This window comes from Mauremys mutica, chromosome 2, assembly GCF_020497125.1.
Source record: "Mauremys mutica isolate MM-2020 ecotype Southern chromosome 2, ASM2049712v1, whole genome shotgun sequence".
In the NCBI taxonomy this organism is placed as follows: Eukaryota; Metazoa; Chordata; order Testudines; family Geoemydidae; genus Mauremys; species Mauremys mutica.
In genome coordinates, this window is record NC_059073.1 from 39,165,913 (window position 1) to 39,182,099 (window position 16,187).

The 16,187-nt window shown below is 46.6% G+C and overlaps 1 protein-coding gene across 2 annotated transcripts; it reads left to right on the top strand.

Moving 5' to 3' along the window:
* The first annotated feature begins 1,563 nt into the window (after positions 1–1,563).
* KLF10 (Kruppel like factor 10) lies at positions 1,564–15,457 on the top strand. 2 transcript variants are annotated; one of them, XM_045003600.1, is made up of 6 exons: positions 1,564–1,680; positions 3,851–4,056; positions 7,986–8,600; positions 11,797–12,036; positions 12,154–13,060; positions 13,958–15,457. In XM_045003600.1, the coding sequence occupies exons 3-6, from the start codon at positions 8,565–8,567 to the stop codon at positions 14,215–14,217; spliced, it is 1,443 nt and encodes a 480-aa protein (XP_044859535.1). In that variant the 5' UTR covers positions 1,564–1,680; positions 3,851–4,056; positions 7,986–8,564; the 3' UTR covers positions 14,218–15,457. The 2 variants fall into 2 exon arrangements, with proteins under 2 accessions (XP_044859535.1, XP_044859534.1); XM_045003599.1 differs by lacking the exon at positions 1,564–1,680 and adding an exon at positions 2,163–2,291.
* Positions 15,458–16,187: the final 730 nt, after the last annotated feature.

The window sequence follows — 16,187 nt, forward strand, 5'->3', positions numbered from 1 at the left end:
GGGAAGAAACAAAAAAATATTGTCAGCCAAACAGTGCTTGGTTAGTTTGGGAGTCGGGCTGCTAGAAGAAACTACAGGGAGCTGCCTGTCTCCAGAGCCTTAATAAAGAATCCCCTTTATATTCATTACAATTAAGTTCTGTCTTTTCTTTGACACTAAAACAACTACTTCTATAACCAGGACACAGCAAACATTTCCTAGGGCTTGTATCCTCTGATCATGGCCTTGTATTGCTGCTTGTGCACACTATTGCCTTTCCCCACTTCCCCTCCTTCCCATAGGTCCATGCACACTATCCACTTTCTCATCCTCACACATGCTGTCACCTCCCTTGAATCCACATCCACACATCATTACACTGTCCTAGGGTGACCAGACAGCAAATGTGAAAAATCAGGACAGGAGGGGTGTGTGGGGGGGGAGGGGGGGCGCTAATAGGAGCCTATATAAGAAAGACCCATAAAACGGGACTATAAAGTCAGGGCATCTGGTCACCCTACACTGTCCCCTCCTTTGCACCACTTGTCACCTGCCCCCTACCAACAAAACACTTCTGAAATGAATGCTGCTTCAATTCATTTTTCCTCAAGTCAGACTAGAGGCAGGGGGGAAATAGATCTATCCCTTCAACAGCCACGTACTGGCCCACTTTGACCTCCCCTTTGTCTCCTTCCTTCCCTTCCCCCCCTCACTTTCTAATTTGTTCCCTTTCCTCCCACTTCTCTCCTCTCCTGTTTCCTGACTGTTCAACATTCTTCTGCTGCTTCAGCACTGTGCGTCCCTTCCCACCCCCTCAAACTTCTATGCCTCAGACACCCACAGCTCTGCTCTAGGTGTGAAAATGAAGCTGTCACATTTTCCTCTCTCAGAAGCAAGCAAGGACGGTATTTCTGAGCAGCACTCTGAACTGAACTGAGAGCTCTGTGCAGCTTGCAAGCTTCCCTCTCTCACCAACAGAAGTTGGTCCAATAAAAGATACTACCTCATCCACCTCCTCTCTCTAATATCCTGGGAGCAACATGCAGAGTGGGGAGAAATGACAATACAACATACACCAGCCCGCTCGGTTTAGACCAATAGGAAGTTCTGAGTACACAGAAAGGACCAGAGTCTCTTGAGAAACAGCTTTCCTTAGGATAACGGCAGGGGTGTCACCAAGCTGGTTACAGCTCCCTCATTCCGAGGGGCTGGTCTACATTAATCCCAGTCCTGACAAGTCTATGTCACTGGCATAGGGTCCTTAAGGGAGTCTCTGTCAGTGGACGATAAGCGTAGTAAAATTCTACTCCACCATGCTTCTTCCCTTCCCTTTTCCCTTGATATAACCTCACTGCAGGATTCAGGAGCAGCTGGCATAGGGCTCAGGTGTGTCAGCTTTATGCCAGCATGGAGTTCCTCTACACCAGGAAAATTCCCTGCTGGCCACTGCAGCTCAAACTCAGCCCCTTTGTGCCGCTGGCCAGAACTCATTTGAAATCTAGCCCAAAGGATCCAAGAAGAATTGTAACAGGAGTCTGATAGGGTGATATTCTATTCTGTATTGATGTTCAAGCAGCATGCAGTGTTTTGGATGCTGTCCCTTGAACAAGAGATGGAATGGCATGCTGGACTCTGAAGGTGCCATGGCAGCTGGAAATAGACAACAGGGAGGGGACTGACAAGACTGACAGTTGGGAGGGGGTAAGTGAGAATGATAGTAGCCAAGGCTCAGGTTGGGCATGACAGCTCGGAGGGGCAGTTGAGATTATCAGTTGGGAAAGTTTCATCTGGGAATTAGAGTGCAACTAGTAGGTTATGTGGCGCAAGTGAGAATGGCAGGTGAGAAGTTGTCAGCTGGGAATTTCAGTTGTAAGGGGTAGGTTTAAAATGGCAGTTGGGAGGTGCAGGATGGGAAAAACCATTGAAGAGAGCAGCTGGAAATGACTGTTGGCAAGGGACAGGTTGGGAGAATTTAACTGAAAAAGGCAGTGGGGAGGTGGTGGGTTGAGAACGACAGTTGTTACAGGGCAGGTTGGAAGGGGGTGTGTTGGGAATGACAGTTGGGAGGAGGCTGTGTGGGACACAGCACACTGGGAGAAAGCAGTTTGGAAATGATGGATGGGAAGGAGCATCTGAGAACATTTAAGAGAGGGCAAATTAAGAAGTGCCAGATGAAAATGGCACTTGGGAGGGGCCAGGTTAGGAGGGGTTAATTGGGGGTGGTAGTTGGAAAGTGGTGAGTGAATAGTGGATATCTGAAGATGGTGTAGCAACAGCAGCAGGTCACCCTTTGAGGAGGCAACAAAAAAGGGGTGAGTCAGAAAGAAAGCGTTAAGAGGAAGCCAAAATAAACGTGTGAGAATAACGAAGTGCAGCGAAGAAAGAAAAGGGGAAGGGAGCAAAAGAGGAAGAAAGAGCAGAAAAGGAAAAACTGACTTAGAAAGGCCATCTGAGAATATGAATGAGCCCTTGTTAGGATTTAATATTTATACTACAGAAGTGCCCAGAGACTCCAACCAGATTTGGAGTCTAATCATGTTTGGTGCTGTATAAATACAAAGACACAGTCCTTGCCCCAAAGTGCATACAATTTAAGGGCCTGATCCAATGCCTATTGAAATCAATGGAAGTCTGTAAATTGACTTCAGTGAGCACTGAATCAAGCCTCAATATAGATAAACTAAAGAAATATTCTGTTTTTGACCTATGTATGAACATAACGATGTAATTTCTCTGAGTAGTTTCTTTCCCCCCCCCACTTGGAAAGTACTGTAGATCATTAGCTTTCACTGATGACTGAGGGTCTGTTTACACTGCTGCCAGGTAGACATATTCACACTAGCTCTGCTTAAGCTAGCAGCTCAGGCTCTCAAGCCAAGGGGGTCAGGTGGACTTGAAAGCCTGAGCTGCTGCCAGCGGCAATGTCCATGCTGCTGTTTTTAGTGTGCTAGCTTGACCCTGCTAGCTCCCAGCTGCAGTGTAGACACACCAGCAACTTCCATATTTTTCTTGTCTGCCATTCCCCTCTTGTAAGGAGTGAAAGGAAACATCTCCTAGGAGTATTTCTGTTAGCTTTCTCTGCAGCAGGGTTTTACAAATGAACCTAGTATCTGGAGGTGAGGCTGCCCAAAATTACCCCCCCCCAAAAAAACAAAAGCTTTCTGTAATTGCCGTGGGCCTCAGAGGGTAAGTCAACAAAAAGTGGGGGGAAAAGTGTTTCATACAATGTACTCATTTCATTTACAGACAATAGTTATTTGTTGTAATTATTCTGGATTAATCCCTAGCATACTAGTAAATGAAATATTTCATAGATTTTAAGGCCACAAGGAACTATTACAATCATCTAGTCTGACCTCCTGCATAAGAGAGGCAATAAAATTTCTCTGAGTGACTCCTGCCTCAATCTCATAATACTTATTTATGTAACTGGGAGTGGGGGCTTGGGGCAGCAGCTAGGGGAATCTGTGCTTATGAGGATGCCGAAGGGATTTTTTTGAGCCTTTTGATGAAGTACAGTACATTAAGGGCTTGATCTGTTCCCAATGAAGACTCCCACTGACTTCAGCGGGAGAAAGATCGAGAGCCCTATGAGTACTAGTTAATACAATTTCTCCTGCTGAAGCATAACTGGAGTTGTGGGAACCAGAGTATTAGTTTATAAACAACTGTTTGCTGCTGTTAGGGAATGAGGCTCAGCGTATACTAAATCTCTTTCAAGAACTCTACAGAAGGGCTTTTCAGACAACTGGGCTCCTTACAATTAGATTAGAGGTCTTAAAGAACCAGCCAAAGAGTAGCAGATCCTCAATATTGCTACAAGCCACATAATGTAACCAAAAGGCAAAACACTTAGGCTCTCCCATTTCAGAGATAATGGGTCTCTCAGATACCATGGTGATGAAAGCAGTATAAATAACCTGAATAGAACAGAACAGAGGAAAGACAGAAGGACATCAATGGTGCCTGGCATGGAGTACCCCAGTAGGAAGGAGTGCCTGAAAGGAAATGAGTATGAGCAGTTGTGTTGAGAGGAACCCCCGTTCACAGAATTTCAGTGGCAACTGCAGAATCAAGGTAACACCCCAGAATGTATTTTCTCAGCTAAAAAAATTAATAATTTAAGAATTTTTTGAAATTATTCTTGTCCAGTGAATTTGTGCATTCAGCTTTCATTTTGTATCCTCACTCTACCTTCAGTCTGAAATATCCCAGAGTGTTTTGTGCACTGTTATTATGGCACTTCACACCTTCAGATATGCAAAGTTTTATGTGATGTTTCCAAGCAAACAGCAGGATACAACCAACTTGCTGTCAGCTCCCATCTGCAGGTGGTGATCTGCTACTGGAGGAGCAGAACAGGAGTGAGGGGAGTGGCCCAATGCAGGAGAAATGAGATGGTGCACTGAACCACCAAAGTAACAGCCTCGCAGGAGGCCATACTTTTTCAGATGCTGCCAAACTCAACCACCTTCTCATCCAGGGGCGGCTCTAGGATTTGCGCCGCCCCAAGCAGGGCGGCACGCCACGGGGGCGCTCTGGCGGTCACCGGTCCCGTGGCTCCGGTGGACCTCCTGCAGACGTGCCTGTGGAGGGTCCGCTGGTCCCCGCGGCTCCGGTGGACCTCCCACAGGCATGCCTGCGGATGCTCCACCGAAGCCGCGGGGACCAGCGGACCCTCCGCAGGCACGTCTGCGGGCGGTCCACCGGAGCCGCCTGCCGCCCTCCCGCGGGACGCCGCCCCAAGTGCGTGCTTGGCGCGCTGGGGTCTGGAGCCGGCCCTGTTCTCATCCTCATAACTTGTGCTCTTCTTTTGTGTCCTGCACTCCATACATTTTTTGCCATAATAATGAGACACTATAATTAAAAAAAAAAAAAAAAAAAAAGGCAGCAAGAAAAGAGCACCAGAGCCTGAGGGCTTCAGGCTGGTATTAGCATTTCCATTAAAGAGCTGGAGGTAAACAAGAACAGACAAAGGAAGACCCTGCCACATGCCACAGAGAGAACGGGGACTCTATCTGAAACACCAGTTAGTTATTGCTTATCCTGACGACAACATATCACTCTGAAATGGCATAGCTGAATGCAGCACCCCCTGTCAATCAATGACAGAAAGCACTGTATTAAGTGCTGAGTTCAGATATGACAACACTCATTCCAAGTGGTGCTATGTCCAGCTATACTGCTTCAGTGCAGCACAACGTGCACAGGAAGATAGGACACACAGAGAGGAAAGACACAGACAGCCAAGGAGGAAAAGATACATTCATTTCTCAACAGTAACCTCTCTAGAAGACATTAGGACTCAGGAGTGACTGTGAAAGGAGTCCATGTCCAGTCCATGTTGGCTGGAAGGATGGTTGCTGAAACCTGATCTGTAATACTCCAACATGGGAAGAAAGGTAATCATTAAATATTCTTATTTTGGTGGGAAACAAAGCGTGTGTTTCAAACTCTGTTCTCAGGTACACTGGTGTAAATCTGGATGGATTACTCCATCAACTTCCATACAGTGACTCCACATTTACTTTAATGTAAATGAATGCTGAATTTAGCACTTCTCTGTGTGTATTTCCTAGAGCCCAAATGATTAACCAGTGTGTTGCTGTCTAAGGAAAGTAAGCACAAAAGACTTGATTCTCCTCTCACGATAGTTTTACACTGACATCATTCGATATATTTTATGTTACTTCTGATTTACAATCGTGCAACTAAGTGGAGAATCAGGCCCTCAGAATTAATTAAAAGGACACTGTGAATATTTTAACCCAATATTTAGTATGCATTTATATTATTACATATATTATGGGCGCACCCTCTGGATTCTAAATACATATCTGTACTATCTAAAAATGAACTGCAATTCTTCATCCTCCCAAAGACAACAAAAGAAGTAGCTTGTGTTAGAGCCTTTAGGATGCGTCCTCCCTGTTGTGTGTGAAAGTTAAAGATCCCATAGCACTTTTCATAAGAAGGAGGTTCAGCTCCAGTGTCCTTAGCCAAAATTCCCACACCCCTTGTTGCTATGCAATGTGTCAGTTGACTGCCAGCCTCCACCCAAGACAGGCTTGCATTTCATTGGTATTAGATGTATATAGTTAACCAAGTATTTTGGAATGAAATGAAAATGAAAGAAATTAGAGAGATTTAAAGTATTATAATGTCTGAAATAAAGTTTAACATCCAAGGATTGAAAAACAGTAACAATTTTTTATGAAATGCAGAAAAAAAGTTATTTAGCATCTAAACTGCCACTGATCCCAATCTGACTCCCAATTAATTTAATGGAAGTTAAGTCAGCCCATATTTATTTTCTACAGCATCACTATCAAAGATGTTTTGGATAAAGATGCTATAGAATACTAATTTTAAAACAGTGCTGACTTCAGCTCTTTTAATAACAAAAAGAAAGGAATAAAGTTTGACAAATGTAACATTTAAAAGGTTAGATGTTTTCACTCTTCAAGTTTCTAGCCAGCTCCACAGGGAAACAGAGTGTAAAAAAATTTAACTACTAAGCCGTCTCCCCTTCCCTCCCCTCCCCCACAACAGTTACAGCAGGGGTTCTCAAACTGGAGGTCGGGGACCCCTCATGGGGTCACGAGGTTATTATATGGGGGGTCACGAGCTGTCAGCCTCCACTCCAAACCCTGCTTTGCAACCAGCATTTATAATGGTGTTAAATATATAAAAAGTGTTTTTAATTTATAAGGGGGGAGGGTCGCACTCAGAGGCTTGCTATGTGAAATGGGTCACCGGGACAAAAGTTTGAGAATCACTAAGTTACAGTAAAGCAGTGTAATCACTGAGAGATATAGGGACCAATGCATGGTCCATTTATCAAACACAGCCAACTGACTGCAACAGTATGACCCTCAGTCATCTACATCTTTGATTCAGAATTATAGACAGTGAGGACAACAGGTCCTAGCCTGAGAGATACTCCAACTTGATCCAAGCAAGAGTCGTTTTCTCAGATCAAGGCAGAGCAGCACATGCTGTGGTTAAGGCATTAGCCAGGGAATAGATCTAGTTTCAGTTCCCAGTTCTGCCACAGATCTCCTGTACCATCTTGGCAAAGTCACTTAATCTCTTTGTGCCCATCTGTAAAAGACTAATAATACTTTCCTAAATAACTGGGTGTTATGAGGATACATTAATATATGCAAGGCACTCAGATACCACAATTTTGGTAACAATATAAGAACCTGTAAAATAGATACTAACAGCCACATAAACTGCACCACTCTGATTAAGATGCGGCTGGCCTTACAGTTTATGTCCCAACTTCCCAGTAGGAGAAATCAAGCCATGAGTTTCCTCTTCTCAAAGCCTTCTCCCAACAAGCATGTGTGTAAAACATTGAGTTATTTTCCCCATTGAGTCTCAATAATAGTAAGGGTCGGGAGCTAGGACCAGTAGAGCTTGCTTTGGATGGGGGTTCATTAAGGGCCCAGCCACTAGGAAGACAACTGAATGAACCTAGTTACACTGAGGCTATCCTCTGACACCGTTAGTATAGAGCATTCCATTAGCAAGCTAAAGCCTAGGATAGGGCTGAGGTTTTAGCTGGGTTCTACAGATGATTAAGGTCATTCACATTCTACACTACAAACTGCAAACTCATTGTCACTGGGACTCAAACCTTGGCTGGATTTAGAGTGGTGACATACACAGTAGGAGCCTGAGCAGCTGTTTTCTTTGACTGCACTGAAGGCCCCTAGGAACAATGAATATTGGAACTTGGAGCCTCCATGGATCACACTGGTAAGAGTATCAGATGGGTCTGTTAAGGCTGGGAATGAGATCCCTTTCAGGCTCTGCCACACTTACCCCAGGATCACAAATCTTTCCGTGCCTCAGATCCCTCTCTGTAACATTAAGATAATACTTGCATACCTCACAGGGATATTACAGTGAATAATGCTCACAGGGAGGCCACAACTAAAATAATAAATAGCAGCTATTACTGGTGACTGTAAACTGCTCCATTTGATGTCACTTAGGTATAGCCATTTGGACTCTCCCCTCCAAAAAAAACTGGACAACGCCTGAGACCTCGAGGGAGGCGCAAGGACAAGCCCCGGCTAGTCGATGAGAAGGGAAATGCGGAGACATGCTCTATGCCCTCCCCTCCCCCAGCGGTATGATCTCATTTGACAGGAAGTATCTTGCTGCCCCCTCCCCCGCTCGGGCGCGCCTCTCCCACATGGATCCGGAGAGGGAGACAGAGAGGAGACGTGACACTGACTCAGCCCGCATCGGGACTTACCCAAGGGCTGCGCCGGGAACACGCTGCCGGGGCTAGTGCACACGCAGAGCTGACACGCTCTCCATGCCGCTGGGCAGCCGCTGATCACGCGTGCCCCCGCTCGCCATTGGCCGCCGCCTCACACACCTTTGCAGGGGATTGGCTGCGGCCAGCTCCGGTCTCCCCCTACGCCGAGCTGGTGGAACCGCCAGCTGAATGGGCAGCTGCGAACAAAAAGAGGAAAATCAAGGCAGCGGCCAGAGAGCGCCTGGGGTGAAGGCTCTTGTCAACAGCTGCAGCGCAACACCCAGCCACCGCGTCTCCCAGCAGGGCCATGCTGAATTTCGCAGCTTCCCTCTACCAGCCAGCTGTAAGTGCGGCTCTTCCAGCTTCCTAGTCCTGGGGGGTTGGTGCCCAGCGAGCCCTCCCCGCATCAGCTGCACCTGGGGAGAGGTGGATACGGGCCGTGCCCGGGGAGAGATGTTGTCTGGGGTACGATGCCACCTTTCTGGGGAGGGAGCCCCGAGAACAAGGGATTCCCTTTGGGGAGCTGCGGGGAGGAGTTGGTGGGAATCTGTGGTGGCAGAGGAGGAATCGATCTGGGGCTGAGGTTACTGGGAGCTTGTGGGAATCTGGAGAGAGAAGCGGGGTCTTGGGGGGAGGTTGTTGGGGAGCCTGCGCTGCAGAGAAGGGCGCAGTCGGCGGGGGTGGGGAGCTGGGGTAGGTTATTGGGGAGCCTGATCCGCAGAGACGGAGGCAGTTGGGGTGGGGGGTAGGTTATTGGGGAGCCTGATTTGCAGAGAGGCAGTGGGGGGCTGGGGTAGGTTTTGGGGGAGCCTGATTTGCAGAGAGGCAGTGGGGGGCTGGGATAGGTTATTGGGGAGCCTGATTTTCAGAGGGAGAGGCAATCCGGGGGGGGGGGCTGGGGTAGGTTATTGGGGAGCCTGACCTGCAGAGAGGCAGTGGGGGGCTGGGGTAGGTTTGGGGGGAGCCTGACCTGCAGAGAGGCAGTGGGGGGCTGGGGTAGGTTTTGGGGGAGCCTGACCTGCAGAGAGGCAGTGGGGGGCTGGGGTAGGTTTTGGGGGAGCCTGATTTGCAGAGAGGGAGACAGTCTGGGGGGGCTGGGATAGGATATTGGGGAGTTTGACCTGCAGAGAGGGGGAGGGATTGGGGGAATGTTATTGGGGAACCTGTGGTGATCTGCAAAGGAGGCAGTGGGCGGGGGGGAACCTGTGGTGATCTGCGGAGAGGGGATGGTAGAGAGGGAGGCAGTCGAGGGAGGTTACTGGGGAGCGGGATGTCAGAAGGCGTCAGTCTGCGGGCGCTGGCGGGGAGAGGTTGTTGGGGGGCCTGTGGTGAGGGGAGGGGGCACGTGGTGTGTACCGGGCGCTATGGGCGCACGCCGCTAGAATGAGAGTAGTTGGGGGGAAGCCCTGTCTGGAGGGCGGGGAGGGTTTGGTCGGGGGCGGACTGCAGGGGGGTTACGGTAAAAGACTGAGGGGGGCTGTGAGGGAAAGGGGCGGGTGAGTGAGGGCTGGCCGCGGGCGCTGCTGGGGGATTCCCTGGGGCCGGGGGGTGAGGCAGGAGGAAGGCGGTGGGCGAGGCTCAGGGAGGGATGAGGCTGGGACGAGCCGGAGGGCGAGGCTGCGGGGGCTGGAGGTCAGCCGGGGGGTGGGCGAGACGAGTCTGGCTAGGCGGTGGCGGGAGAGGCGAGGGAGTCCGTAGCAAGAGTCCCCGGGCAGGGCTTGTGCCTGTTGGGTGAATGGTTCTTGTGCAGCCCGGGGCAGGGAGCGCCCTGTCTCCGCTCCCTTCACAGCCGCAGCCGTGCCCCCTCCGAGGGCCCGCTTTGGTAACCCGAGCTGCGGCGCGGGAAACCGTCGGGCGTGGTGGTGCTGAACCTCTCGGCCCCAACGCTTCGAGAGCAGGCGCTGTTTCCGCCGTGTTCTCCTGGGAGCCGCGGGGGTGGACTGAGGCCGCCCCCCGCCTGTGCGGCTCTGGCCGGGCGGGAGCTGCGAGGAAGCATGCGGCTGGCTGGCTGTCAGCCTTGCCCAGCGCTGCAGCAGGCGGGCCCCCTTCCTGCCTGGCGGCGGGCCCTGGCGCAGCCCCCGCCCGCTAGGGCGGGAAACCGCACGCAGCACAAGTAGGGGAAAGGTCGCCGAGCGGCAGTCCCCAGTTCACCACGTTTCGCGACTGCCTGGGACCAGCCGCTGATCACGCTTTGTTCACATGCCTCCGCCCCAACCTCGCCTCGGCCCCATGTCAGCCATTCGGCTGCCGAGGTGCCTGACCTTGGCGACCAATGGGCGAGAGGCGGGGGCGGTACTGCGTGGTTTGAGTGCACCGATGGAGAGAGTGAGTCACAGAGGTTCACTGAGGTGAACGTGGCTCAAACACAGGAACTGTCTGCCAGGGAGGATCTCCCTGAGCCTCTGCTGCCTCCCTTGCGAGCCAGAGGCAGTTTTTTCCTGCGCTGCTTTTGCTCGCTGATCATGTCTCCGGTAATATAGGCCAGTTCCGTATAGAATCCAATGATGACAACCTCCCTCTCTCAAGGCCCATCTTCTGAGTATTGCGTGTTCCATATTTTCTTGTATTTATAAAATTAAAAATCTGCAAAACTTAGGCCTTTAAAAAGCATCTATAAAACCTTACTTGTCCTGCCCCTAAGCATAATCCAGAGGCTGGTTAAAAGCTTGATCAAAGAGCTCCATCTTAATGCATGCTGAAGCTCCACTAGTTTGGGCCCTGGCAAGAGCACTTTAGGCACAGCTTTCTGAGGTGTAAATTGTCCACTGAGGACACCCACCAACCAGCTCAGGCACACAGACATCTGTTTGTGCATCAGCACTCTAAAATCAATGGCGTCAGCAATGGTGGCTGCTATATGATCGTGTAGAGTCCAAAACATTCCCCACCCATGCTCCAGTTACACAAAATAGTGGTTACTAACTTTTTTTAATACTCAAATGGTGTGTGTGTGTGTGTGTGTATATATACACACACACTCATACTCCCACAGCATAAAACGACAGAAACACTTTCCATATTATCTGACAAACTATCAGGTCACAATTCAAGTCAGTCAAATTTTGTGCCTCAACCTCAGAATTGTCCCTTTTCAGTTTATTTAAAAAAATTAAGACCATACCCTAACTAAAATCCTTGCAGGGTGGAATAAAGGAACAGCAAGTACCAAAATAACTCAAAGCAAAGTTTAAGGAACATGCTTTCTTTCAGTCATTCAAAACTTGCAGTAAGGGACTAACTTACTGTTGCTTTTCAAAAACTGTTTTGTATTTGTTCCAAATAATTTCACTAGACAACTGTGGAGACACAATATTCATCAGATAGTCTGATTCCCTATTTCATATTAATCTTTTAATGAAGGTTATATAATAGGAGTAGAAAGAGGAATGTAGAGTGTCTTTAAAAATATTGACTCCGCTCTGTGAAGTATGATATATTTTACAGGTTGCATTTAATTTTTGTAATTTTTCTTTAAATAAGGCACTGTTAATTTAGTTAATTTAACAGTAAACTGAAAAATATTCCTTTTTTCCTTTTAGGAGGAAGGAATAGAGATGATTACTGAAAAGCAAAACAATAATAGACGTTCCTGGAACAATACCGCTGAAAAGAGTGATTTTGAAGCTGTAGAAGCCCTTATGTCTATGAGCTGCAACTGGAAATCAGACTTCAAAAAATATGCTGAACTGAGACCTATAACACCAGCATCTGATATGTCAGAAGAAACTGATGATAACCTGCTACCTGGTGCAGCTGACTTTCATGCAATACCAGCATTTGTAAGCTTTATTCTATTATTGTATATGCCTTATTAAAGTTTTTTAGATCACATTAACTGTGAGAAATAATCGTGCTGAACAGATGTCTCATTACTTGCATCTTTTTTCCCCTTTTAGTGCTTGACTCCACCCTACAGCCCTTCTGATTTTGAGATGTCTCAAGTAATTCATCTGCCAGCAGCAGCGCCATCTGCTGTACAATGTAGGTTATTCTCTGATATTTCAAAGCCTGTTCCTTCAGTAACTTTTAAAGAGACTGAAAAGTCTCCAGCATCAAGACCAATGAAAGCTCAAGCAACAAGTGTTATTCGCCATACAGCTGATGCTCAGCTTTGTAATCACAGAACATGTCCAGTGAGAGCAGCTAGTGTATTGAAGTATCAGGACAATACTTCAGGGGAAACAAATATACAGAATAATGGAACTGCAAAACAAAATCCACCTTGTGCAATTGTGTCATCAAACAGAGCACCTTACAAAAGTGACAAACTGCCAGTTTTAGAAGAAAAAACAAGTGCAGCACTAGCTGTCAGTCCACTGTCCCTGATTCAGACTTCAACCAGTAGACCTCAGCCTGTTCCTGGATCAGTACAGCAGTCATCGACGATAGTATCTTCACCTGCTGTGAAAGCGAGTCGTGTCTCACCTGTGCCAGTAATTTGCCAGATGGTTCCTCTATCTACTAACAACTCTGTTGTAACAGCAATAGTGCCCAACACTCCTTCTAGCCAACAATCAACCCTTTGCCAGCCTATGGTGTTCATGGGAACTCAAGTTCCTAAAGGTGCCGTTATGTTTGTTGTGCCCCAGCCGGTTGTGCAGAACACAAAGGCTCCAATCATTAGTCCAAGTGGCACTAGACTCTCTCCTATTGCTCCTGCTCCAGGCTTTACACCTTGTGCAGCAAAAATCACTCCACCAATTGATTCGTCAAGAATAAGAAGCCACATTTGCAACTATCCAGAATGTGGAAAGACTTATTTCAAGAGCTCTCATTTGAAGGCCCATGTGAGAACACACACGGGTAAGTCATTAATCAGTGGATAGCTGGAATTTCAAAGAAAGCTTTTCATGTATATTTATGCTAATGTTTATCAACGTTCTAGTGAGTTGTGATTTTGTTTGTGTTTGCTGCTTTCCAGAAGTGAAAGGCTAGTGCACTAATCCTTTGTACAGCTGGCTTCCTGATAATGGTGACCCTCCTGGTTACCTGAGTCAAAGCTATCTTAACATTGTACAATTTTTATTTTTTTTTTGTCTTGACTGAACACAATCTAGCATTGTGGGGCAGTCCCAGAGTGCTATTGCTTGCTTTTGCCAGTAGGTGTTAATACATGGCACGATCATTGGTAGGATGCCTCAAAAAGGAGAGGTGACTAGCATTCTCACCTTCAACATTAACACCCCAGAGAGTTGTTCCTTCAGGTGTCTGGCAGTTCTTAAAAAAAACCTGGTAGTGAATCTAATCACACTAGCAAAGGATAAGGGGCTATGTATGTTTACACAACTCTACTAGCGCACTTCAGCCTTGTCATGTAACATCCCTCCTGTTTTTAGTACAGACAGCATTTTCAGCAGTGGGTGCTGGTCATGCAAAGCTGTCATGGTTTTATAATGTATATAAATGAAGATAAGGATGAGAATAAAACTGTTTTGAAACATAAAGCACAAGCTGAACTCTGCTTTCCAGTGATGAAAGGCCAGTGTAGTGACCCTTTGTACAGCTGGCTACCTGATGAGGCTGATTCTTCGAGTTAGAATATTACGATGGTTTTGACTGTGCTATGTCTCTGGGTTTTTTGGTTTGTTTATTTGTGTCTTGATTGGCACAGTAGAAATTGGTTCTAAAAAAGTCAAACAAATATTAGCAACAATTTTGCTTTTGATTGGTAAATAAATGCTCGTCTCTATTTTGTTTTAGGAGAAAAGCCTTTTAGCTGTAGTTGGAAAGGCTGTGACAGGAGATTTGCACGATCTGACGAACTGTCTCGGCATCGCAGAACGCATACCGGTGAGAAGAAGTTTGCTTGCCCAATGTGTGATCGGCGGTTCATGAGGAGTGACCATTTAACAAAGCATGCACGGCGGCATTTGTCAGCTAAGAAGCTACCAAACTGGCAAATGGAAGTGAGCAAGCTAAATGACATTGTTGTGCCACCTGCATCTACACCTGCGCAGTGAAAACTCCTGAAAAGTTACTGGAACTAACTGTTGTCACTGTGGTATACCACCAGTGATGTATAAAAGCTCCTACTCCAGGTCTGTAGTTCTTCAGTGCCAGCTGTTGATGGCACTACAGCAGAGAGTCAAAGGCAGTCAGTGCTTGGTCACAGGAAATGCTACCGAGAGAACCAGCAGCTAACAATGGAGTGTCAGGTTCTTTTCAACTTGGTGAAAAGAGAAAGAGGTTGAAGGTTTCAGAGCAGAGCAGCACAGGTAGCAAAAGGTTTTGAATTTATGCAGATTACTTCTATGTATTATAGAGTGGTCAGATATAAGTCATGCAGAGCTGTTGGCTGATGTTAATGCTTGAAACCAACTGAAATTACAGCTTTCAAAGATGTAATGAGTTTTCAGTAGAGCACAGACTAGAGAGAAATATCAATGTATGGTACAGACTTGTAGATCAGAAATGCATCTGTACGAGAGATGGGCATTGAGGCTCAGCACCTCTTGATACATTAAATACTGTATCAAGTATATCAGTCATGCCAGTTTTACATTACTGTCCAAATATGGAATAGATTGAGTGCTGCCATGTGGCTAGAGAGAGCCAAAAGTACCTAAATCCCCATTAATTTATTATAATATAGAACGCTAATACTATTTTTGCTATTCCTCTTGAAAGCTCATGATTATTACAATTGGTTATATTTAGGCATCCTATGATGCTTCTGCTTCAAGTTGTTTGTTTTCCTTTATACCTTTCAAAATTTCATACCACTGCATTTTTCATAAACACTGAGACAGTATGTTTTTGTTTTGTTTTTTAATATAACTATAAGAATAATAAATTACGTGGGTTTACTAAGAAGGCAAGAACAAGTATGTTATGCTAGGCTCCTTGATGTGGAGGTGACTTTTGAAAATGATTTCTATTAGAGATAAATGGTCTTTATGTAATAAGGTTATAATCTATACTGTATTAAATTAGAACGTTAGGAATTATTTGTAAAATAAACATAAGGCAGTAAAGACACCAGCCTTGAATTAATACTGTAGATTTTGTGACAAATAATGCATCAACTTTCACTAACCATATTTCTGTTGTATATTACTATGTTGAATACACAAATATAGACAACTAAACAGTTGGATAATAGTGCTAGATAATCTTTTATGACTACTTTAAAATTTTGCACAATACTTCTTATGTCGTACTTTATACCTTGTTTACAATAAAGAACAATTTTAATACAGACCTACGTGTGATGCATGTTGATTGGGTTATTTGCTTACAAAGCACAGCCAATGCAACAATGCCCATCAGCATTAGTCTTGATTAGTGATAGGTTAGGTGTTGCTGTCTTATTTATAAACTTTGTAAAACGTACAGTTAAGCATATACTACTTCAAGAAGACTTCTTTTGTGCTCTCTTTTTCCAAGACACTCTTATTCCAGAATAAGTGTCCATGTAGGCAGGGCCGGCTTTATTAACTGTGGGGCCCGATTCGAATACCTGGCGGCGGTCCGGGGCTTTGGCAGCACTTTGGCGGCGGGGAGTCTGCTCCGGGTCTTCCGCGGCACTGAAGGACCCCCCGCTGCTGAAATGCCGCCGAAACCCCGGAGCGGACCACCACCGGGTGAGTAAATAAAAAATTAAAAAGGCGCCTAAGGCGCGGGGCCCTGGTGCGGGGCAGGTCCCATTTTAAAACCCTTCTCCCTGTCAAGGAAAGAGAGACTTGAACTGGAATTCTCCCACATCCCAGCTGAATACCCTAACCACTGGGCTAAAAGTTGAGAGGTCCTTGCCTCTCTTCCCTGCCCTTGGCTTTTTGCTAAAACAGCATAAGCGCCTGGCTCCAGGAGAGGGTTCACAGTTGAAAAATCTCTAGCAGAGATAAGCAACTATCACTATAGAGGGGCAGGCTTAGCACACACCCCTCTGGTCAGCATCTCCTGGACAGTTTAGGTGGCTTCCTGCCTAGCA